We start from the raw sequence: 22,684 nt of genomic DNA, 5'->3' as shown, positions 1-22,684 counted from the left end.
AGCTGCACAGCAATGTGCAGCTACAAAGGCAATGTCGGGCCAGCACATTTAATTCAATTTTACTCCCAGTTTCTTTAATGGGGGATGTCTACAGTTAGACACAGCTGTATACCTTATTACAAAGAGAAGTGGATGCATTACAGTGTCAAGAGAAATATTGACCATAACTAAAATACTCTTGATTGTTCTGAAAATTCAACAGAACACCAAGCTTGACATACCTCACGAGGTAGTTAAACACTGTGCAGCATTTTAACATCATCATGTTACTGATCAGCCAGCCTTTAATGTGACCGACAACATCAGTTAAATACATATACATATATGTACTTGAACTCTTTCTTCCCTCCCCTTGCCATGATGTGCATAAATAGAATAACATTACATCAGCAGTTATAAAAATATAAAGAAATACTGGAGTGCTCCCAAATTTCTTACTAAATTTAAAAATATAAACTCCACTTTTATGAATTCATGTAATCATAAATACCATATAAGCAAGTGAACTTGTGAAACTTAGTTTGGTAGAAGAAAAATCTGACCCATGAACGCAAGAATGAACCAGTGTGTTTACAATACAGTCAGCAACACAAGATTTGCAACCTTTAAGAGACCTATATTTTATATTCACTGTTCCAAGAGCATTTATGCTTCATACTAAAAGCAAACAGATAACATGTACACGGCCTCTCCTTGGTTTCTGGAGTCCAATAAAAGCCAACTGTGAAGATACTTTTATACTGCAAGTGTCAGAAGTTACAGGTCTAGATGCGGGTAAGGAAGCCCAGATTGAGGCTACTCGGGATCTGGATGGTGTCCAGAGCCACAGAGGAAGGTGTGAACGGGAGGGTGACGGTGAAGATTTTCTTGGCATCCATCATCAAAGTGGATGACTCAGCTCTGTCTTTCAAAAGGTTCTAAAATGCAAAGCAAACAAACAAAGCCAGATAAAGAAAAGTTACAAACATATTAAACATTAACATAATAGTAAAAGAGGACAAAGCTTTACTCACTTTAATCGTTGTGATGAATGAAGGTGACACTCTCTCTTCAAACTCAATCACCGGTGTGTACAAGGTCAATACTTTGACAATCTGTCAACAATAAACAACAAAAAAACAAACGGCAATCAGAACACAAGCAGGATAAACTGTCTACAGATTAACAAAGCTGAGTCTTAACTGATGGTCAACCTGTGCTGTGGTGAGGCCGGTGCACATGTTGCAGATGGCTTGGGCATCTGCTTCAGTCTTTTTCTTGATCTGTAGAAGCTGTGCAGCCTGTATGAGAGGCTCCAGAGTTTCTTTTGCACCGCAGTCTGTCAGCTCTCTCTCAGCCAGCCACTCCTCCAGCTGCCATACATTGTACCTGAACCCAGAGAAACAATACAGATTAAGCTCCATACTGCCCAGGTAAGTTCTTCCATCATTCTTCTGTCCAACCACAGAAATTAAAACAAATATAAAAAACAGATATGTATTATATTACCTGAAAACTCTGCCACCTTTATGATTTTGGCAGTGCTATTTGTTAACCTCATATTTAAGGGTAAAGGTCAATTAATATAGTCTTATGTTAGGATCAGTTGATGCCCTCTTCATGTTTTCTGTCTGTCTGCCTAACCCAAATCAAAAAGTTGTCTCAAATGGTATTACCTTACATTTTGCTCTTTGAAATAGAGCCGGGCCCCTAGATTTCTCTCTCGTCGTTCTCACAGCTAGATCTCACTCAGTGTGCCATCAGTGACCTTGACATTAGTTTGGGTGAACCTGGCTCCCCTCAGACTCCATCTTAACCATCTCTCCTGAGTTACCGTTGTGCATTTGAACTTGTTAATCATATGAACTGTTTTCCAAATGTGTTTGCTTAAGAAATGGTGAAATGTGTTTAAAAAACTCCTTTGTAATATATCTGGAATATTTATATTTCATGTAATGATGCAGCTATAAAATAATAGCATCTTCTTTACCTGGACAGCCAGGTAAATTATATCCAGTATGTGATCAGTCTGTGTCAACAGGGGGAAACTTCAGATTAAAATCAAGATCTAAACATATAAGGCTAATGTAACATAACTCAGTAAGATGGGACTGAGGTCTTGTGTTTGAAATTCATACCTGTAATTCAAATACGACAAGCAGTCGTGTATTTTATGTCTTGACTTTTGAATGCTGATTGATGATAAAGCAGAAATCTTGCCTGATATAAATAATAGACTATCATTTTTATTTTATTTTATTTATTTTTTTTTTTTTTTATCTTCACTCTCCTTACCATCTTTTTTTGTTTTTCATGCCCAGTGTGTGTTTGGCTGTACCTGATCTGCAGGCCTTTACCCCAGGAGCACATGTCCTTCCGCAGCAGCAGGTGGTTGAGTGTGACCGCACAGATGATGTAAAACTGCTGCTTGACCACCTGTTTAATGAGGTCTGAGTCCATCCCATGCTGACTCATGGTGGTGTGGAAGAGGCCAAGGCGCTGCAGGAGGACCTCCATTGTAACAGCCCCCTCTTCTGAGAAATTGGTGCTCCTCTTCCTCAGGCCTGTTGGTTTGGACCCTAAAACACCCTGGATTGTCTCGTTCTCCAGCATGCTCGAAACTACAAATAAGACACAAATTGTAGGTGACAGACTTAATAAAATATGTTGTTACTTGTTAAGTATCATTAGATTACGTCTCCTCACCTATGAGGTGCTGCAGGATGTCCTCCATACATTTGATGAGTTGACGGTAAATCTGAATGGCCAGATCGCCAAAGACCTGCTGGTACTCTGATAGTTCAAAATTGGTCAAGCAGTGCTCATTCTGCTTAGCCGTGTTGTGCACCATAAAAACCTGAAGTCCACAAAAGTCGCACAGATATCTAGGATTAATTAAGTTCTATGTACAGCTACATACATAACACTGGTATACGTATACTGGCAAACTTTCAAGCTTACCTCATCGCCACTGTACTGCTTCAGACAGTGCATTAACCGGCAGGTGTTAGCCAGCCAGAAAGACACCACTTCAAAGTCATTTCCTCTCCTCTGCAGAAAGATTATAAAAATGAAATCAAACTAAAAGCGTCACTTACTTTAATAATGCAGATTTAAGTTATATACTGCACCTTGATGACCCCTTTGATGCTGCTGATGGTTGAATTTAGCAGAGCGCTAACTCTCTGATCGTCATTCACAATGTCTGCATATCGTACGCACATGAAGATTATGTAGGCAGGAAGGCCTGGAGTGAAGCTGACGGCAACGCCGCGAGGCTTCAGATCTGAGCAGATTGAACCATTTCATTACAAAAAACATCAACCACATTTTATTATTTCCTTGAACATATGTTTGTCCCACCTATGACCAGATTCTTAAGCAACCGGCTCTCGTCACCCTGCTTGTACTCCAACATGCCCTGGTACTCCTTCTCTTTGCGGGTGATGTTCACTGCTCTGCCAGGAGGACTCACCACTGAGCGTCTGTTCTCTTGCTCAGTGCTCACTAAACACAGCAATAACATGAGCAATGACAGGATTATTGCTAACATGCTCTTAAAAATAAGTGTAACTATGTACAAACTCAGTTCTTTGTGGTTACCTTCAAAATCTTCAACCTTTTTCATGTAAAGTTTAAGTTGTTTTTTCAGCTTTCTTATGGTTTTGTCTTGTTTCTCTTGCTGTTCCAGAAGTTCCTAAAATTACATAAAAATTACATGATTACATTATTATTTTAAGGCTAATACATGGCAGAGAGGTGTTTGTTACTGAAACTGTGAAACTAAAAGTATTACTAATATTACTATTACTACCACTTTACTTTAAGGCAGAGTGATAGATGTTGGATAAACCCACCAGGTTCTCTCTGGTCAGCCGTGTAATCTCAAGCTTCAAGCTTGCTTCAATTCGGGCATCTTCAGGCAAGAGGAGACTCTGAGTCAGCATCTTCTGCTGCTGCTCCTTTTCATCCTTCAGCTTATTCATCTCCTCTACCAGCTTCATGTACCTCTCATTGTGAACCTGTTCCTGCTCGTGCATCTGGTACTCCAGAAGCCTGCAGGATGGAGGGATAGCTTTCAATGGCCTTGAACATGAACTTGCTTTAATAACTCCTGACTATTATTACTTCATTACCTATTTGTCTCTTTCAAGCCTTCATAAGCCAGCCACAGCTCTCCATCTTCATTCAGTGTGTGGATGTCAGTGGATCTGAGTAATTGGAGCATCACAACATGAACGTTCATTTTAAGACATTCTAACTCTACATAAGATAATATACAAATAATAAATAATAACAACTCATAAGTTAAAGTATGACACAAGGGCAGTTGAGATGATATGGCATCAAATCCTTCAAAACTTTATGGTACTTTCAGAAGTCATACAACAATAATTTACAATTAAATAATTACCTAAATGAATCAGATTCTGATGCACACAAGTAGTAAAGCCAAAAGAAATGGATAGACCAAACAAATAATTATGTTTTCTACAATTTTTTTAATACCTTTAGTGGCCTTTTTGAAAATGAATTAATTGCATTCAAATTTTTCAGGAACATTAATATTTTAGCAGAAGCCAGGAGGTCTTACTTGTGAACGTCTTGATATGAGGGGATTTCACTGAGATCCAATTTCACGCCTTCTCCCAGTGCAGAGTCCTGCAGGTCAGATCAATATTATATCCCTCTAATTACTGTTCATTATACATTTTAATTAAAATACTGTGTTTTTAAATAAATGTATTTCCATTTCTTTTAATGGGAATAACAACAGTATCATTCAATTTTTCACCTTGTGTTTAAGAGCCTCTTGGCGCACCAAATGCGACCGCAGGAGCAGCACCTCCTCTTTCCTCATCTCCAGCTCCTCCGTGGAAGAATTGAGTTGCTCCAGCAGGACTTTGTAGGGCAGAGAACCAGGGGCAGGGGGCACTAAATCACTGTTCTCATTAGTCAGAGACTTTCGCAGCTCATTTAGATCCTGCTTCAATTTCTTGTTCTCAGACTCCAGTTCTTGTCGCTGCATCAAGACATTTAGAAACAAGAAAGACAAAAAAAACAAAAACAAAAAGAATCAATAAATATATTTTGTTTATAATCATCTTTCAGTATTTCAGTACAAAGAAAGGTTATTAAAGACTGTGGTAATATGTTAAAACTATTTGTGGGCATTTTATTTCTGGTATGCTGAAACTGAACCACAGAGCATCACACCTTCAGTGTTTCCAAGTCCAGTTCTGCTCTTCCACTTGTTCTCTGTTCCTCGACCTCCTTTTATTTTGAAAAACATCAATAAATAATAATAATAAATAAAATCACCAAAACCCTTTAAGAAAAAAAAGCAGCTATGTATATTTTGCAATTTTACATTTTTGGAGAGAGAAAAATTGCATTCATACTTTTGCTTTTTCTTGCTGGTCTTCCTCTCGTTTATCCAGCTGCTGCCATAGTGACTGTTTCTCCTGCTCCAGCTCTTTCACTCTCCTCTGAAGCTTCAGGAGGACTGGCAGGTCCACTGCAGTCTGGGTCTCATCCTAACACAACACAGCAAGCCCGGGCTGATCTCTTTAGAATCTAACTAAGAATGCTGCACTAATAGGATTATAACACAGACATTGCCAGAAAGAAATCTTCCCACAGATGATCTGAGGAAGGAGTATCCAGTGCCTAGAGGAAACCCACATAGATAACATGTGAACTCTACCCAGAACCGTCTTCTGAAGTGCCTCATAAAAACGTGTTACCTGTAAAATTCCTCATAGTACATCCCACAAAATGCTTCACAGCCACCTCAAAGCTGACAGATGGCGAGTATTTCATACCTCTGTTTGTACAGAGCTGTCTTCACCCTCAGTAGAGCCTAAGCTCTGACTAAACTCGGATGAGTTACTGCTGTAGTTGGAGTCTGTCCTCTTCAGACTAGATTTGCTTGAAGTCTAGGTGAAAATGAAAAAGACAATATGTCATAGAGGGAATAAACATGGCAAGCATTCCTATGTTTGCAACACTTAGTCTTTGTCTAGTACTTATAGCTGGTTTCGGTATGCTCTGTAAGTCATTGTGACCATGTAAAAACTGGTCATGGTTTGTAAGTTATGCTTGAAATTCCTAATGTGTGTTTGAATACTAAGTATAGTTCCTCACAGTGTTGAGATCCATCTGTTCCTTCAGGTCTCTGTGCCGCTCCTCCAGATGCAGGTGTTCGCTCAGCAGACTTTGGTATCGAGAACGTTCCTCAGTCAAGTCCTGCTCCAGCTGTTTGGAGTTCTCAGCATTGGTTTGAATCTCTGGGTCAAAACAGTTTTCTTTATGCATATTTTTTTTTCTAAATGTCAGGAATTATCGATGACTAGTACAGGTCTGACGGTAACCGTTTAGTACCTGTCAGCTGTTGTGCTTGTTCAGTGATTTGCTTGTTCAGTTCATCAACGTCATTTTTCAACAAGTTGTTCTTCGTGTTAAGTTCATCTACCACCTGGTTTTGAGAGTGGACATAATCATCAGATATTATTTCTGTTCATTCTGTGGAAAATGACACATTTTTAAGGTCCTCTTGCCACCAAATATATAAAATTGCTTTCTGTCATATAACACTCTTTATTCAACATTTACAGTAAGGCAACTTATTATTCTCTATAGTCTGAGGAGTTATGAAATACAATATTATCTATGTGACATTGTGTCATTAATCTACGATGTCACTTTTTCTTATAATTAACAGGTATAAAAGAAAGTCAGGTCAAGGTTTGAGGCAAATCTCGAAGACTGCAATAACAGCTTACCTGCTCTGTCTGCTCCTTGTAGACCTTTGTCTGCTCTTCCAGGTCTTCCTTCTCTCTGCGGGTGTTTTCCAGTTCGTGCTGGAGGAAGGAGAGCTGCTCCAGCAGTGAGGGTAGCCTCTCTGCTTTAGCTCTGGCCTCTTGCTCTGATCTACACAGGTTTTCTATCTCACTGCTCTGTCTCTCTATCTCCATAGTCTGAGCTTTCTCCATAACACTCAGCTTCTCACTGAGTTCTCTGTTTTCCTTTTGCTGCGGGAGGGGGGTACAAACACATGCTGTTCATGTGATATGACAACTCCCAATGAACTTTTTTTCTTGTGACAGAGTAATCAAATACGTACCTCGTACAAATCTAGGCCTCCATACTCACACAATACCCACCTGCTCATTTATCTTGTGCTGCAACTGCATAATCTTGTTCTCCATGCCAATATTGAGCTTCTTGAAGTGGTCCACAGAGCGTGCTTCTACTTTCAGCTTCTTTAATTCCCTCTTTGCCCTCATGCGACGCACACAACTCTGCAGCAGGATAATGGCTGCCAGGATGCGCTTGTAATGCTGTCTGGCCTGCCAGCCTTTCACCCACTTCTGAATGACCAGTGCCTTTTTCTCATACATCAACTGTGCAAACAAAGAAGGGCAAAAGCAAGTCCATAACATCATATTTAAAAGTGAAGTAAAAGACTTTCACTTAAAAAAAATACAGTTAAATACAGTTAAAGAATCATATAGAAATAGAGCGAGCAGACGTCATTCTTTATGTGGGTCTGCACTGTGTTTTTCTCCCACATAATGAGAGGTTTTCAAAAGTCACTGCTGTAAGGCAGAAGCATTAAAAAAATAATCTGGCTTTCACTGAATGGAAGTGAGAGCAGGCTTGGGTTTCCGGGGGCTAAAACCAAGGCGGAAAACAGCACATCATCACAAGGTCACAAGCCACACTAAATTCAATGAAAAATACCACAATTAAAAAGAAGTTCAGCTACAGCTAAAATCAGGAAACTTCTAATAACTGGGAGAAACTGGTGGAAGGAGAATATCAGGGTTTTTTTTCATGTTTTGTTAGTTGTCTGTGTTTTCACAAGAAACTTAAAGCTCAAAACATATACCATTTGATGGATACAGTGATGATTACCAGCAAAAACAGCTATTAAAATAATCATCTTACCCAGGAAAAAAAAGAAGAATACATAAGAATAAAAAGACATAACGCATAAGAATTAAACTTTAGCTTATTTTTATGCTCACTGCATTGAATTTGTGAAGGGGTTGGGAAGACTGCCTTTAAATAAAATGTGTTCAGATGCTAAATACGTCTCATTTGTAACATATCCCACATTATTAGGCAAAGATGCTCTTTTTCCCATATTTAGTTTGTCGGTATATGGTCACCTTATATTGTTTATTTTTTTCGTTTATTGATTAGCATTCAAATCTCTCAATGAATACAGAAGAAAAAAAAATAGGTAGGATATAGTAAACGTCTAAAGATCAACATGATGTTACCTTATAGTACTGCTTTCTAGCCATGTGGGCCCTCCAGAAGCACTGAACAGTGATAGCTGCAGAACGCTGCTGCTGGTAGCGTTTCCTTTTCGACCACATTCGCACATTGCATTGAATGATAATAGCTGCTCTGGTTTGCCGCAGTAACTTGGCGTAACTAACAGAAAAAAGCATTTCAGAAATACATCTAAAATATCCATAAAGTTTCTAAAATCAAACTTCTGCTGTTGTTTGGCATCCCCACTTACCAGCGTGCCTGGTGACCCCGTACATGCTTCTGAATAGTAATGGCAGACTCCCTCATCCTCAGGTACTTTTTGCGTGCCAGCCAGCAGCGAATAGTCTTCTGGATGCAGACACAAGCCATACGCAATTTGTCCGAGCGCAGCTTCTCCAAGAAAGCCACCTGGCCAGCTCTGAAGAAGATCTTGTTTTTGCCAAACTGGTATTTCCCCTGGTCCTAAAACAAACAAACAAACAAACAAACAAACAAACAAACAAAAAAAACACAGTCCAATATGTATTACATCACATTAAAAGTGAGCCTGTGAAAGCTGATTTTATAAAACACACCCATACCTTTATAAGTTTTTCCAGGAGATTTTTGCAGGCCTGTTTTCTATCAGGAAGCAAGTCCTTTTGCTTCATGAGAACCCGATAGCGGCTAAAAAATTCCTGATAGGTCCACCTGCAATAATCAGATCATAAATTATATCTATAATTTATATAGGATTATCTATTGCAAACATTTTTTAACAGCTTCTCGTGGCTCTTTGCTCTGTATCAGAAGTGCTTGATGATATGCTACCTTGATGGGAAGCCTGCTGCTGAGATCCGGATAGTTTCGAGGATGCCGCATGCTCGAAGCTGTTGTACAGCCCTCACAGGGTCCAATCTTTATTTAAAATAACATAAGCGCACAACCTTTAATGTGTTCTTGTCGAACATAGCTGTATGAAAAAAAAAAAAGTGGGAAACAAAAAAAACAACAACAAAAAGCAAAATCTGCCTCACGTGAACGGAGCTTTATGGTCATTTGGTTTGATGCAGCGCACGTAGTGAGGAGTTGTAGCATTCAGTGTTTCCATCAGCAAATGCAGGGACTGTCGAAACTGAATAAAAAGACAAGAATTAATTCTTCCTAAGAGAATAGAAAAATACAATAATTAATATGGTCAGTTACTATAAATTTCCACGTTTGTTTTAATTCTCCCCCATCATGCATTTTCTCTACAAGGATCCTAAATAGACTTGAACCTGAACAGCTGATACAATGTCCACAATCATGCATGCTCTCCAGGCTTTGAGGACAGGGACTTCGTAACTATCAAACATCACATTCACAACGCTTCTTTATAATTTAACAGTTATAAAGAAGGGCAAAAAAAACCTTAAATATGAGTACTTTAGTGAATATGGAGTACAAATCAACAGTTAAATCAAAGCATATCGGCTTCTCTGTCTGTTCTGCACAAGCTGGTTATTACAGGTTTAACTAACACTGTGATAAATTCATCTTTACAATGGGTATGCTTACACAATGAGACACTGTACCACTTTACAGAATTCATTAGCACACAGTCACAAGAAAGGCCAGCTAAAACCCTGTAATTCTGTCCAATGTCATGGCCGTCTATGGAACGAGAGTTGTGTGAGTGGAAATGTCAACGTTCCTTGGGGTGGTTGCCACTCAACTGGCTGTACATCCAACCTTTATGCTGAGAAGGCCAGAGAAGCCTGGGTTCCACCCCAGACCATTTCCTTCATGCCTCCCTCACTTTCACCCTAATTTCCTGTTTGCTTGTTAATGTTCTACCAAAATAAAGACTGAAAAAAAAAAGGGGGGGGGGACACAGTCAAAGAGTTACCTGTGAGTCATTTTCTCACCTGCAGTCCAACAGTCTTCTTAGTATCCTTCTTAGCTGATCCAGCCCTTCCAATGCTGCTTGTAAGTTTGTTAGAAGAATTTGCTGCCTTCTCATCATCCTCAAATAGCTTCACTAGCAGGTCAAACTGAAACAACAAAAGTAATCAGTGAACAGCAGATGGCAGCATTTTCAATGCAGACAAGTGTGTACTTCCTTCAATAGTTGTGCCTGAACAATTCAAGGGTGTGTGCCCACAAACTTACGACATTTGCTCTTGGCAAAGTGATGCTGAAATTTAAACCTTCTGAATACTTTTACACAAAAAACAAACAAACAAACAAAAAAACCCTGAATATTAGCATAAGTGAGAATAAAAACAACAGAAAGTTTATAAGTTCACCTTGCTCTTTTTCAGCACATTAATCTGTTCTTCATTGACAGTGTCCTTATTTTTCTCCAGGAAGCCCACACACTGATACTCCACCTAGGCACAAAGGACCAGGTCAGACTGTGTTCTCTCACTAAAAGAGCAAAGGTCATATTCACCCAAAGGCTGAAGCAGACTGAGTGGTATGGCTTCAATAAACAGAATCATATGAATCAAACATTTGTGGGAAAGGTATGGATTTTGACTTTGCAGACAGGTACAACTTCACGGTTTTTACTCTTGCTTAGTAAATGAGTCACACATCCGTCTGTTTCCACACTGCTTGTTCTGTTCAGGATATGGAGAGCTGGAGCTAATCCCAGCACACACTGGGCAAAAGCATGGGTTTATACCACAGAGTAGTCACTAACCAATCAAGTCACAAGTACACACATTTGCACACACAAGCAATTCAGTTAAAGTTAATTTGATACACCTGGAGAAAACCCACAAACACACAGCAGAAAAAGATTCTGAACCATTCAAGCTGAAGCAAGGGCACATTAGCGTATGCCGTACAATTCCTTTTCACCTTGTCAGCAAAGTGGTGGATGATGAAAGCTCTATTTGACAAGCGTGGTTTTTCAAAGTGAGCATTCTGCTTCAGGAGGGTGTTGTACAGCTTCTGTGCCCATGTTTCGTCAGATCCTTTGGGCATCTATGGAAAGAGGAAGAGCTGACACATCAGTTAGTCACGGCATTACTCATAACCTCCAAGCACAGTGTGGCAGAGAGTCTGAAAAGCAGCTGGACACACTTCTGGTGGGAAGAAAATAAACAAAAATGGCATTTTACCTTACACTCCTCATCCAGAAGGTCCAGAACGCCCAGTTTGGCTTCAATGAGATTAATACAAGGCTGATTGTCATAGAAGTCAATCAGTGTCCAAGGGATTTCCTCTTTCATGTACTCCTCTTGTTCCAGTTTGAAGACATGCTGGAAAGAATGGGAGCTAAAAATGATTTACAGGTACTGTATGTTTTGACAAAAACAAATAACATTATAAGATAATAAGATCTGTCATTATTGTTCAAAATAAATAAATATATATGTAAAAAGATTTTGAAGAGAAAAAGACACATACCAGGTTGAACTGTTGTTGAAGCTTTTCATTTGCATAGTTGATGCAGAACTGTTCGAAGCTGTTGATGTCAAAAGTTTCAAACCTGAGGAAAAATACAAGGTTACATTAAAAACAAACATATCTGGTGAACTGCAGAGTATAAACAGAGAAATGAACAGCAAAGCTAGTGTTCAAAAACAGACCCGTAAATGTCGAGCACACCAATGAATGAGTGCTGCTTCACTGTGGATTTTAAGGCAATGTTGATACTGTCCACAATCCAGCTGAAGAGTCTGGCATAAATGTGTTTGGCTAGGGCATCTCGGCCATAGATAGCGTTCATTTTGGGAACAGGCTTAACAAAGGTTTCCGTGGTTGTCTTGAGCTTCCTGTGGCATAACCAGTGGGCCATTTCTTCGCAAGGCACTCCCATCAGGTCACAGAAAACCATCAGGTGGACATCATCCTTCTGGAAATACATGAATAACATTGATCTGATAAAGACCTACACATCCTCAAAGCAACATTCATACAATTATATATTTTTTAAAAATTATAAAATTGTATGTTGTGTCCTGTGAAAAATAATGTTTACCTTTATGCTGCACCTGTCTGCTGACTGGTCTTTTACCTCCACATTGCTAAGATGAAGAATAGCTGACAGAATTTGGTAAATTTCCATTTGATCGCTTTCCCCAATTCCTACAATCGAGACAATAAATGAGGATTAATAATGTCACAGAGTCCAAAAGCAAGACTGTACAGATGAATAACAAATGAACCCTTGACCCCTATAGGGAGGGGATCCCATGTTTCTATAAGGGGGGGGCTTTAGTTAATGGCCAGCATATAGCCCAATTTAATCTCAACTGGGCTGGACAGAAAACATGTTTTCTTAATGTAAAGAAGTAAAGAAATGCATGTTCTATAATGTTTGCATTTAAGGAACCACATGAAGTTCATTTCTGTAATGTTTCACATTATAATTCACACTGGACCTGCAAAGCATAGAGAGTACAGTTTGTGTAACTATTTTACTGTGTATGAAGCAAAGACCTTGTGGCCATCCAAAAATATTTTCTGCACAATTTAATTACACTATTTCACAGTATTCAGATCACTCCATCAAAATTGAAGATATCATGCTATCCAGAGGCTGAATTAGACCTACTGGCCTGCCAGTTCTAGCCCCTGGCCAACACGTTTGATGCCACTGCCTTAAAACAAAAGTAACTCCAACTCAATACGAAGTTATTCTAAATTATCATCTTTACAAAGAAACATTTTTTCCCCCAAAGGGAATTGTTCTTTCAGCAAGAAAATGGCCAGACTCGTTGGATCTCACGAGTCACTGAAAGTTTTGAAAATGAAAATAATGTGAATTAAATGTTGCATCCTTCCCACTTTGGGCTTTTGTGTCAAACAAAACTCTATAACACAATCATCAAATGATCTGCTCTACATGCACATGTAAACCTTACTAAAACACAGCAAACACTCACCTAACAGTGAGAAAGACCTACGGGTATTGCACATCTCTTTGGCATCATCCACTCCATCTATGACTGGGCTCTGACCCTGGTTGGTGCAGTGGAAGTCATCTGCGCAACCTTACCTCATTAATGAAAGAAAATACTGTATTAATACAGACAACTGCAATTGCAAAATGTTTTAGTTTTATTTTTTTAAAGGACTAAAGGAAATTTATATTTTAGAGAATTGCTCACCTAACCTGAAGGTTTTGAACTCTGGTAAATGTGAAGAGGCACATAGCTGGTAGAATATATGGTAGTTCCTTTCACCGTGGGCCTAAAGTTGTGAATACAGATGTAACATAGTTACCACGAAAACGTACCATGAAGAAAACTTAGTAAAATTAGGCAGAAATTCAAACTAAATGTTGCCTTAAAAATAGCTGGTGCTCTCCCAGACTGATCAAACAGTGAGTTGTTTATGGTTCATTGTTACTACACTGCACATTAAACACACTGTTACACAAACATTACAGTGCTTTAAAATAGCTCACTTTGCAGGAGAAATGCATCATATAAAAAGATAAAATATTCAAGTAAAATCCAAAGAAATGAAATTTACCTGAAACACAACTCGAGACTTTTCCAGTAAGTAGGTTCTCATGTTAGCCCCAGTTATACAATACTTCGTGTCAAACCCAATCTCTATGTATTTTCCAAAGCGGCTGCTGTTGTCGTTCCTTGTTGTCTTGGCATTCCCAAGGGCCTACATAAAACATAAAAAGTTTCAGTTCAACAAGTTAAAATAAGATGAAGCTCTGACCAAGGACAGGGAATTCTGATGTAGATGATCAGGCATGTGTTTGGCACTCAGAAGTGATAGTTGCAGGGTTTTCTGTAAGGGTCCCAGTCTGCTGTTCTGGATCCTAATATATTTCTAATTTATTTGTCTTGCTGCAGTTGTCATGCTCAAACAATCTGTTAGTGCTTAGTGGCATAATCAAAAGCCACGTAGGCATCAGGGTAGATCAAGACCAGAATCAACCCACGCAACACTGTGTTATTTCTACTGTGACAGGAGTGTTCATCCCAACAGTGAAAGGGTATTTCTAAATTAATTGTTGCAGAGACATGTAGACCACAGGCAGAGAAAGTTGCATCATGATTAACACTACAGTTGCAATTAAATGAAATGAAAGGGTAAATAAGTTTTTTTAAAAACAACAACAAAATTGGACACAAATCTGAAAACAATGATACATGTACAAATTTAGTGTATAACATAAATAATATCAATATACGTACAGATGTTCAGTAACTTTTAATATCTTCTATTTTTGTCCTAAGTCCTTTACCTCCATGATGGGACTGGATGCAAGAACTCGCTCCTCCACATTGGCCTCTCCAGAGGAGCTGACTGTTGCAAAGTAACGCATTGCATACTTGGCAGAGACGGTTTTGCCAGCCCCAGACTCACCACTCACTATAATGGACTGATTTCTTTCATCCCTGGATGAAAGTGTCATACAGACTGAACATTAGTAAGAGGAAGTACAAAAGAATTTACTTGCTTTAAAGTTTAACATGATATGTACTTTGAAATGTCAACACCTGGCCATCTGTTTGTATGCCTCCTCTGCAACTGCAAAGATGTGGGGATCCATATCCCCCATGTTTTGTCCGCTGTATGCATTAATGATGCCAGCGTCATAGATGGGCAGTCTCTCATACGGATTGATGGCAACCAGGACAATTCCTAAAAATCAACCACAAGAAAAATGTTCACTCTCAATTACAACATCATGAATTGTCTTCTTCCCACTTCTTCCCATGTATTTAAACTCTACCACGGCAAACAAGCTGCAAAAGCAGACTGGTTATCGGATTGTTAAACGTATTACTCAAATTTGGTAAATGAAAATATATCAAAAGTATTTACAGTGGAACCAAAACAATTTCACTTTCTTTATATCCAGAAATACATAAATATGACAAAAATTAACAAACATGAATGAACATTAATCTCTTAATCCAATAAAGCTGATAAAATAGATTTGGAAAAAACAACAGCTCGGGTAGGACAAATGATGTTAAGCCCTCAACTAGAAAGAAGTCTGTACATATATATAGTATTTGTATATACACATATGTGTATGTATTACTTAAACTTGCATTGTTTCTGACAGCCACCAGGGTTTTTAGCTGTTTTTAAAAGAGACCACTGAGTCCACAGATCTCAAGCTCAAAGGGAGAGAGTTCCACAGTCTGGGGGCCACAGTTACAAAAGCTCTGTCGCCTTTTGTTTTCAGCCTCGTGATACCATTATGGACGCAAAAAGACTTTTACAAGAGTCTGGGAGAAAATAATCCAGGATATGCTCACAATAACTTCTGACTGGCACGTCATTATTCAGTGAGTATGTTGTTTCACAGTTAGAGCCACACCTCGCTCATCACATCACACAGACCCTAGAAAGGGACGACATTTGTCATCCATAATTTGTTGCACAATAGCTATTTTTGTAATTTTGTCTCTGTATACCACCACCAGGGACTTAAAACAATCAAGATCTGACTGAAGCATACGCTTTCAGCTTTATTTCAAGGAGTTAAAAAAAACCTCTGTTTTAGAAATTTTATCAACAATTTTATCAAATTGAGGCGACATATTATCTGAAATGAATTCAGCGTTGAATTTGCATATTATAGCCTTTCACTGTAATTTTAAATATGAGGCTGTCAGTGCAAGTAAGGGAGGAACTCTTTAGGCTGGGGTAAAAAACTAAAAATAAAAATGATAGGAGCAGCCAACAAACATTCTTAAAAAACAACAACAATATATCCAGCAACTCCAAAAGACATGAAAGACCACAAAAGACCACTAAAGTGCATGATGATAGAATTATTTCCAGGGATAAGAAAAACTATTTCACAACATCTAACCAAGTCAAGAACACTCTGCGACTAAATGTCAAGGTTTATGATCAAGAGACACTTTCATGAATTTAAATACAGAGGGTTTACAACAAGATGCAAACCACTCGTTACACTCAAGAACAAGAAGACCAGATTTTGCCAGAAATCATCTAACAGAGCCAGCACAGTTGTGGAAAGAAAGAAAAAAAATCTTTGTACAAATGAAAAGATGAACTTTTACCAGAATGATCATGATCTGAAGCATAATACACTCTCTGAAACATGGTGGAGGCAATGTTATGGTATGGCCATGCATGGCTGCCAGTGGAACTGGGCCACTTGTGTTTATTGATGATGTGACTGCTGATAACAGTAGCAGGATGAAGTGTGCAGGGCTATACTCTCTGCTCAGATTCAGCCAAATGCAGCAAAACTGATCGGACAGAGTTTAATATTGTAAATGGATAATGACCCAAAGCATACTGCAAAAGTACCTCAAGAGTTTTGCAAGGCATATTCTTGCCAATGTCTTCAATTCAGTGTCTCCAAGTCAGTCACCTGATCTCAACCCAAAAGAGCATGCTTTTAGTTACTGAAGACAAAACTGAATCTAGAAAGATCCACAAACAAGCACCAGGATTTTCAACTAAAAATCAAAAACAATCTCTATTGTTAAAATGACTGTTAGTTTTACAATTAACTTTGAGCTCTAAATAGCCCCTTTAATTAAAGCTGAAAATTTGCACTTCAATCACATCTTGATTGTTTGAAAAATGTATTATATGAAAATCCACAGGTGTTGTTGGTGTTGAGAGGCAATACTACAAAAAATGTGTTTTTATCCAACAAACTATGGGTCTGGAACTACATGACAGGGTGGTAAATATATTAGAGGCTTACCTAGACTCATGCAGAAAAGAAAATATTCACAGAACTCAATGCAGTCTTGTGAAAATCTAAATATGCTCTTACTGCTTGTATAGGCATTAATAGGGTAAATTAGCATGTTCAGCTAATCAAATGACCTGTAATTAGCTGATCATCCACAAGTATGACCACTATAGCACCATATTTAAAAAAAAAAAAAAATAGAGCAGCACAAACACCTGTAATCAACTTTGAACCATGGTGGTGGAGGGGTGATGATTTGGGCTTGTTTGCACACACAGGACCTGGTCATCTTGGAGTCAAAGTTCACGATGAACTTCTCAGTATACCAAAATATTCTAGAGTCAATGTGTGGCCCAGGCTGCCTACAGTCAAATTAAAATGTTGTTTTTCACATTATTGTAGGCAACAAGAGCACAGGAATGTCCACTGGGAACCAACCGCCGGCTACAAGGTGGGAAAATCAAGTATCCATTAGCTTTCATTTAATTCATTTATTTGAAGTATCTTGCATTATATGGTGCTGTGTTCCTTTAAAAGTGACCTGCAGCACATACATCAGCATAACGTAGTGCAGATTATGTCAGAGTGTACAGTGAGCAGAGCTCCAAAGTCTACAGTGACAGTGATAGTGCGAGTCAAAGGAAATGTCGCTCATTACCACAGTATGTGTAAATCAACTTGGAGTCGATAAAGCGCACTTTGAGGTTGTGTAGCACTGCTGGCTCATGGAGATAACTGAGAGCTGTGAGGTCATTTTCCCCCACCAGGATATCTGGGTTTCTTAGTGGTGGCAGGTTGTTGGTACGTGGGTCTATTTTGTGCTCCACTTTCTAGAAAGACACAAAAAGGTAGCAAAACATGAAAAAGAGAAGAGAGTAAGTTGCTTCCACTTTTAGGGAATGGCAGCACCAGGTGTACCTAATGATGAAGCTAAAAAGCAGCCACTGTGCTCCCCCTATTCATGTTCACTCACGATAAAGCTTTGGCCTCATTTTCATACCTGCTGTGCATGCCCAAACTCGACATCATAGCTGCAGGCAGCAGCATAGCTGAGGATAACTCTTTCACCACATAATTTTTCCTATTTTCAACCTATTTTGAAGCCAGCAAATGAATTTGTTGACTTTTTTAAGTGTTTTTTAAGGATTTTTGTGCACTCATCAAACAACTCAGCTGTCTCAAATAATCCTTCAGGGCACATAGAAATGTATGAGGCTCTGTTGCCAGCGTTCCTGCAGAGAAATGTGCGCATGGCTCTCAGACAGAAGATCAATGTCCATTTCAGTGCCTCTGTGTGAAACTCTTGTGTGTCCCGTATGTATAGTAGTTTGTATTTAATTGTCTCACCGTGCCATCCTCCAGCTGCAGAGACAGCGTCTGGTCGCCAGGAGTGTAGTCTTTTGTAACCTCTGCTGATTTCCACACTTCTGCTGCATCTGGGAGCCATACACGGGCATACTGAGGGGAAACGGGTCAGGGCCATTCAACCATTGCACTTACAGAAACCGTACAAAAAACTACAGCATAAACATCAGTGACAGGAAAATTAAAGAATAGCAATTATGAAGCTGCCAGACAGCATTCACTCATATCATCGGCACTGAGCGCATTCACTCATATCATCGGCGCTGACACAGTCTAAAGGTCTGATTTAAAGACCTTTACTAAATGAAGAGTTTAAGAACTCTTCATTTAAGCGGACACTCGTAAGAGAAAATCGCCATACTTGACAGTTACCTAAAAGTCAAATAACTCAGCTGGGTGGAGAAGCTGGATACCTGATAGTCAAATTCAAACCTACCTTGGAGTAAAGTTCAGCGGCTGCCATCTCTTTAACGTCCTCAGTGAGCCTGCTCAAACGTTTTCCTACCGCGAAGAGAGGCGCAGAGCATTTTTACTGACTCCCGGAGTAGAATGCCATTAACTTTTCTCCTCTCCTCCTCCGCTCTCTGGGACTCCGAGCGCCTAGCGGAGAGCGAGATTCAACACATGCGCGTGCCCAGGCACGGTTTGCTCTCGTGCGTCTTGCGTGCCTCCCAGTGGCCGGCAAACTTATCTCAGCCCGCGAGGACAACGCCACACTGTAACCGCGGAGCTACTAATTATAGTGGAAAATATTACTCTTTCGAAATCATTACTGGCCCACAGGGAGCATCACGGGGCACTGCGCAGAAGTTCACATCTTCTTGTATTAACGAACTGTTTTTGCAGGGCAGTGGAAAAAGTATTTAGACTGTTTTTTTCTGTGCCCAAGTAAGATGTGCTGTGCATAATGTGACCTTTCACTTACTTCATATCAGTCTGCTTCTTAGATATGAAGAGAAAATCACATTATTAAAATATAGGAAATGTTGTTAGTCAAAACACATTTGAGTGAGTTTTTCAAAACCCAACAATGACATAAGACTGCGTCAATGCTGTAGAAAAATTATTATTAGAATGAATATTCTTTCATCATAGGTTTGTCTGAACATGAGTGGAGCGCCTGGCTGAAATTGAATGAAATAGCAATATGGACTTTTGTTAGTCATTTAAGCCAAACTATTGCCACCATGCCTCCGTTTGTCTGTAGGTTGATGAGAGGCTGAGGTTGTTTCACTTTAAGGATAGCCAGATTAAGATGCTTCATGGGCCGGTTCCATTTGATTATAGTCTTTACCTGAAGTCAAAGTCCTGTTTAAGTGTTAGTGCAAAAAGTTAAAGTACCCACTACACAGAATCATACACGCTCACAGAAAAATCCCAATAGATTAGCAGTTTATGAAATAAAGATAGAGACCAGCCTGTCTGCCTCAAACAACCATGCCACATTCACCTTTCCCTCCATTCTGACAGTTGGTTTGAACTTCAGCAGGTTGTCTTGATCATGTCCACGTGCCTAATTGGACTGAGTTTCTGTGGTCCTGCTGAATCTCAAACAAACTGGCTTATTGGCAGTTGAACTGGTCTTCTTAGCAAAGTGGCAAGTGAGTGTACATCATTGGATCATCGGTATTGATTCATTAACATGCATATTATTTGCATACAAAATATTATGGAGCAAATGTAGAAATGGGCATACCATTGAAATACTTGGGAGTACAGGTACATTTCACCACTCTATTCATGCTCTCATCCAATGGTTTTGGGCATTGTAATATAAACAGGTTCCAGCTCAGTGGCATGGGGTAATTTACTTGCACACCTCAGAATGTATCTGTATACTAACTAAAAAATATTCAATATAAAAACACAATATAAAAAGTAAAATATCTTTGTTATAAATACATCAATGCAATAGAAACATTTCAAGCAGTTCTCCTGTAGTTTTGTTTCTTAGTAAAATTGAAGCATAAAAAAAAAATCATGCAAGGACAAATTCCACTGAAAAAGTGTAAGCTATTATGCAAAACTATTTTTATTTACAAAACAAATGGCACAGTGTGACTGCACAGTAAATGCACATGCACACTCCAGACAAGACAGGGGAGTTTGTTTCCATAAAATCATAAATCCCAGTCAGACAGTGAAGGACATTTCAGGCAAGATTCACAACTAATATTCTAACAGAGGGAGCAAATATTGCTCAAGAGAAACCATTCATTCATTTTAAGGCCATTTTAGAGGTCAGGATGAGATTGAGACCAGCAGCAAGTCAATGCAAACCAATGTTACTAATTAGACTTAAACACAACTGGATACAAAGCATGTAACAGCTAGTCTTGAGCACTTCAAAAGCATGGAATCAAGTAGCGTGACAGAGAAAACGAGGGACGTAAACAGAGTAGAAGGAAAAAACATAAATGGAGGATTATTGACTTTTCATCATTAAAATGCCTCCATAAGAGCATGGGATCCCTCAAATTGCTGTAAATTCAATTTTCTGTTCATAGTTCTGTGTTTCTAGCCTAATGAGCGGGAACAAAGAGGAAAACGGAACCTTTTCACAAGCTTTCAAGCATTTACTTTGGAGGCATATATTCTTAAAAGCGAAATAATTTTTCAAGATAAGATAGCCATAACATCTAAATATATAAGTGTGATAACTGTTCAGGAAATATCAATATGTATTGAGTCTTTAAGAGCCTGAGAAACACTTTCACTTAGCTGAATTTGTCTCACTGATGCCCCAGTGCCTCACAGTTGCCAATTCTTCAAGTATTTGGCTTGTTACATGACTTGTTCTTACAGAATACAAACAAAAGGAGAAAAATAAACAAAATGTAAACAGTGTGCGAAGTAGATATTAAATGGACATGGGAATAGTAGCAAAACAGTAAACATAAAACCATCAACCAGCCAGTTTACTGGCCACGATGGAAGTTTTTCTTTGAGGCAGGTCCTGAGGTGTTGGGATGTGTCCCCCTGTGATCTCAGTCTTCTCTGTTGGGGCGGATGGCAACTGTTTATTCTTCATTTTTGCCTTGGCCATGTTGTAGTCCCCAGAATCAAAATACTTTTGCTGTAAACAAGAATAAACAGAGTGAGATCTCCATAAGGCTGACATATTTTAATCGTAGTAGCTAGCCAAAGTTAGGTGAGAAAACTCACCCCCTTCTGGAGTCTTTTCCTGAGAAATTCAGATCCCCCTGGCTTGGCTCCAAGGTTGGGATATCTGGCCTTCAGTTTGGCCTCCTCTGATTTTTCTGGGCTGATTACCTTGTCCTCCATTTCCTGTTGACAGAGTGCAATGTGTAAGGATAGTAAAACTTTCGACTTGGGTCACTTGCAATTCGGTTTTCCAGCCGTATGCATCAACGTGACAATAACGAAACTTCAATATGTTGTATACTGACAGCAGCACATACTATGGTCACAGATTACTTTGTTTGATTATAATCAGATACCGGCGCCGCCATGAGGTAAACTGCTGTTTGCACTAGCATTAAAGTTACTGTTAGCATGATGAGCTACTGTACAATTTTGCATGTACAGTGAAGAAACCTGTTTGCCAGACCCAAAACAGCACAATTTTACTCTACCAACAAACGGTAACAGAATATTAGCCAATTCAGCGACAGCATCGCTAAGGCTCTCAGTCAAGGTTAGCAACTGGCTAACTAGCTTGGTGCTAGCCGCCAGCTAACCAAGCAGCACTGGCTAACTGGTGTTAATTTGATGTAATTTTCCATTTAGTGGTTACAGTTTACCTGCTGTTCCTCCGAAGTCCTCGTTTCTTCAACTTCCTCGGACATGGTTGTGCTGTATTCCCGCTCTGTTCGCAAAACTGTAGCTATGGCCGAATAAGCTCCTCTTCGGGAAGATAAAAGGTAGCACTGTCAAAGCAGCGGGCGAGGACAGCAGCAGCCTGTCATACAGCCTGTGTAGCAACAGGCCGGTGAATCGATGCTAGAGACGCAGATGGGCGGGACGATAGCGATCATAGAATCTGTAGGCGCTAATAACAAAGTTTTTCTTCAGACTAATTCACGCGTAAAAAATATGATAGCGTTGTTGAAATTTGATTATGCATTGTATATGGATTTTTTTAACCCGTCACTTTGTTCAGGTACACCTGTTAAATAAGAAACAGAATAGTTTATTAACCCCAGAGGAAATTATGCAACTGCTCATTAATACAAATATCTAATCAGTCAATCACATAGCACCAACTCAATGTATTTAGTAATGTAGACACGGCCAAGACAACCTGCTGAAGTTCACACTGAGCATCAGAATGGGGAAGAAAGGTGATTTAAGTGGATTTGAACATGACATGGTAGTTGTTGCCAGATAGGCTGGTCTGAGTAGTTCAGAAGGAGCCATTTCCAAACAGCCATCTCTAAGGGCAGAGAGGAA

General features: G+C 39.3%; 2 protein-coding genes across 2 annotated transcripts; both read right to left on the bottom strand.

Annotated features, from left to right (window-relative positions):
* Nucleotides 1–674: 674 nt before the first annotated feature.
* LOC134632375 (unconventional myosin-Va-like) lies at nucleotides 675–18,800 on the bottom strand. Its single transcript, XM_063481061.1, has 40 exons — nucleotides 18,708–18,800; nucleotides 18,254–18,364; nucleotides 17,565–17,736; nucleotides 14,712–14,856; nucleotides 14,456–14,609; nucleotides 13,723–13,866; nucleotides 13,356–13,437; nucleotides 13,131–13,238; nucleotides 12,224–12,330; nucleotides 11,832–12,097; nucleotides 11,650–11,731; nucleotides 11,361–11,501; nucleotides 11,098–11,223; nucleotides 10,539–10,622; nucleotides 10,158–10,283; nucleotides 9,285–9,382; nucleotides 9,079–9,165; nucleotides 8,850–8,958; nucleotides 8,519–8,730; nucleotides 8,271–8,427; nucleotides 7,146–7,385; nucleotides 6,765–7,013; nucleotides 6,364–6,457; nucleotides 6,127–6,269; nucleotides 5,805–5,918; nucleotides 5,382–5,516; nucleotides 5,197–5,253; nucleotides 4,775–5,002; nucleotides 4,574–4,641; nucleotides 4,116–4,190; nucleotides 3,837–4,035; nucleotides 3,583–3,676; nucleotides 3,343–3,486; nucleotides 3,111–3,265; nucleotides 2,941–3,030; nucleotides 2,686–2,836; nucleotides 2,318–2,600; nucleotides 1,194–1,368; nucleotides 1,014–1,094; nucleotides 675–917 (listed from the first exon to the last, which is right to left on the bottom strand). The coding sequence occupies exons 1-40, from the start codon at nucleotides 18,732–18,734 to the stop codon at nucleotides 765–767; spliced, it is 5,466 nt and encodes a 1,821-aa protein (XP_063337131.1). The 5' UTR covers nucleotides 18,735–18,800; the 3' UTR covers nucleotides 675–764.
* A 1,485-nt stretch (nucleotides 18,801–20,285) lies between these two features.
* Nucleotides 20,286–22,228, bottom strand: arpp19b (cAMP-regulated phosphoprotein 19b). Its single transcript, XM_063481060.1, has 3 exons — nucleotides 22,036–22,228; nucleotides 21,437–21,559; nucleotides 20,286–21,347 (listed from the first exon to the last, which is right to left on the bottom strand). Exons 1-3 carry the CDS (start codon nucleotides 22,078–22,080, stop codon nucleotides 21,177–21,179), a joined length of 339 nt encoding a protein of 112 aa, XP_063337130.1. The 5' UTR covers nucleotides 22,081–22,228; the 3' UTR covers nucleotides 20,286–21,176.
* Between the last annotated feature and the right edge of the window lie 456 nt (nucleotides 22,229–22,684).

The sequence above is a fragment of the Pelmatolapia mariae genome, linkage group LG7 (genome assembly GCF_036321145.2).
Source record: "Pelmatolapia mariae isolate MD_Pm_ZW linkage group LG7, Pm_UMD_F_2, whole genome shotgun sequence".
NCBI lineage: Eukaryota > Metazoa > Chordata > Actinopteri > Cichliformes > Cichlidae > Pelmatolapia > Pelmatolapia mariae.
Note: the sequence above shows the minus strand (reverse complement) of the source record. Positions and strands in the feature narration are given on the sequence as shown.

Coding starts and splice junctions, on each gene's coding strand:
- LOC134632375 (XM_063481061.1), bottom strand. CDS start 18,734: ATGGCAGCCGCTGAACTTTACTCCAAG. Junction 11,732..11,831: donor GGTGTGCTCGACATTTACGG/GTCTGTTTTTGA, acceptor ATTTTTCCTCAG/GTTTGAAACTTTTGACATCA. Junction 3,031..3,110: donor GCATCAAAGGGGTCATCAAG/GTGCAGTATATA, acceptor ATCTTTCTGCAG/AGGAGAGGAAATGACTTTGA.
- arpp19b (XM_063481060.1), bottom strand. CDS start 22,080: ATGTCCGAGGAAGTTGAAGAAACGAGGACTTCGGAGGAACAGCAG. Junction 21,560..22,035: donor GGACTTCGGAGGAACAGCAG/GTAAACTGTAAC, acceptor CTCTGTCAACAG/GAAATGGAGGACAAGGTAAT. Junction 21,348..21,436: donor GGAAAAGACTCCAGAAGGGG/GTGAGTTTTCTC, acceptor TCTTGTTTACAG/CAAAAGTATTTTGATTCTGG.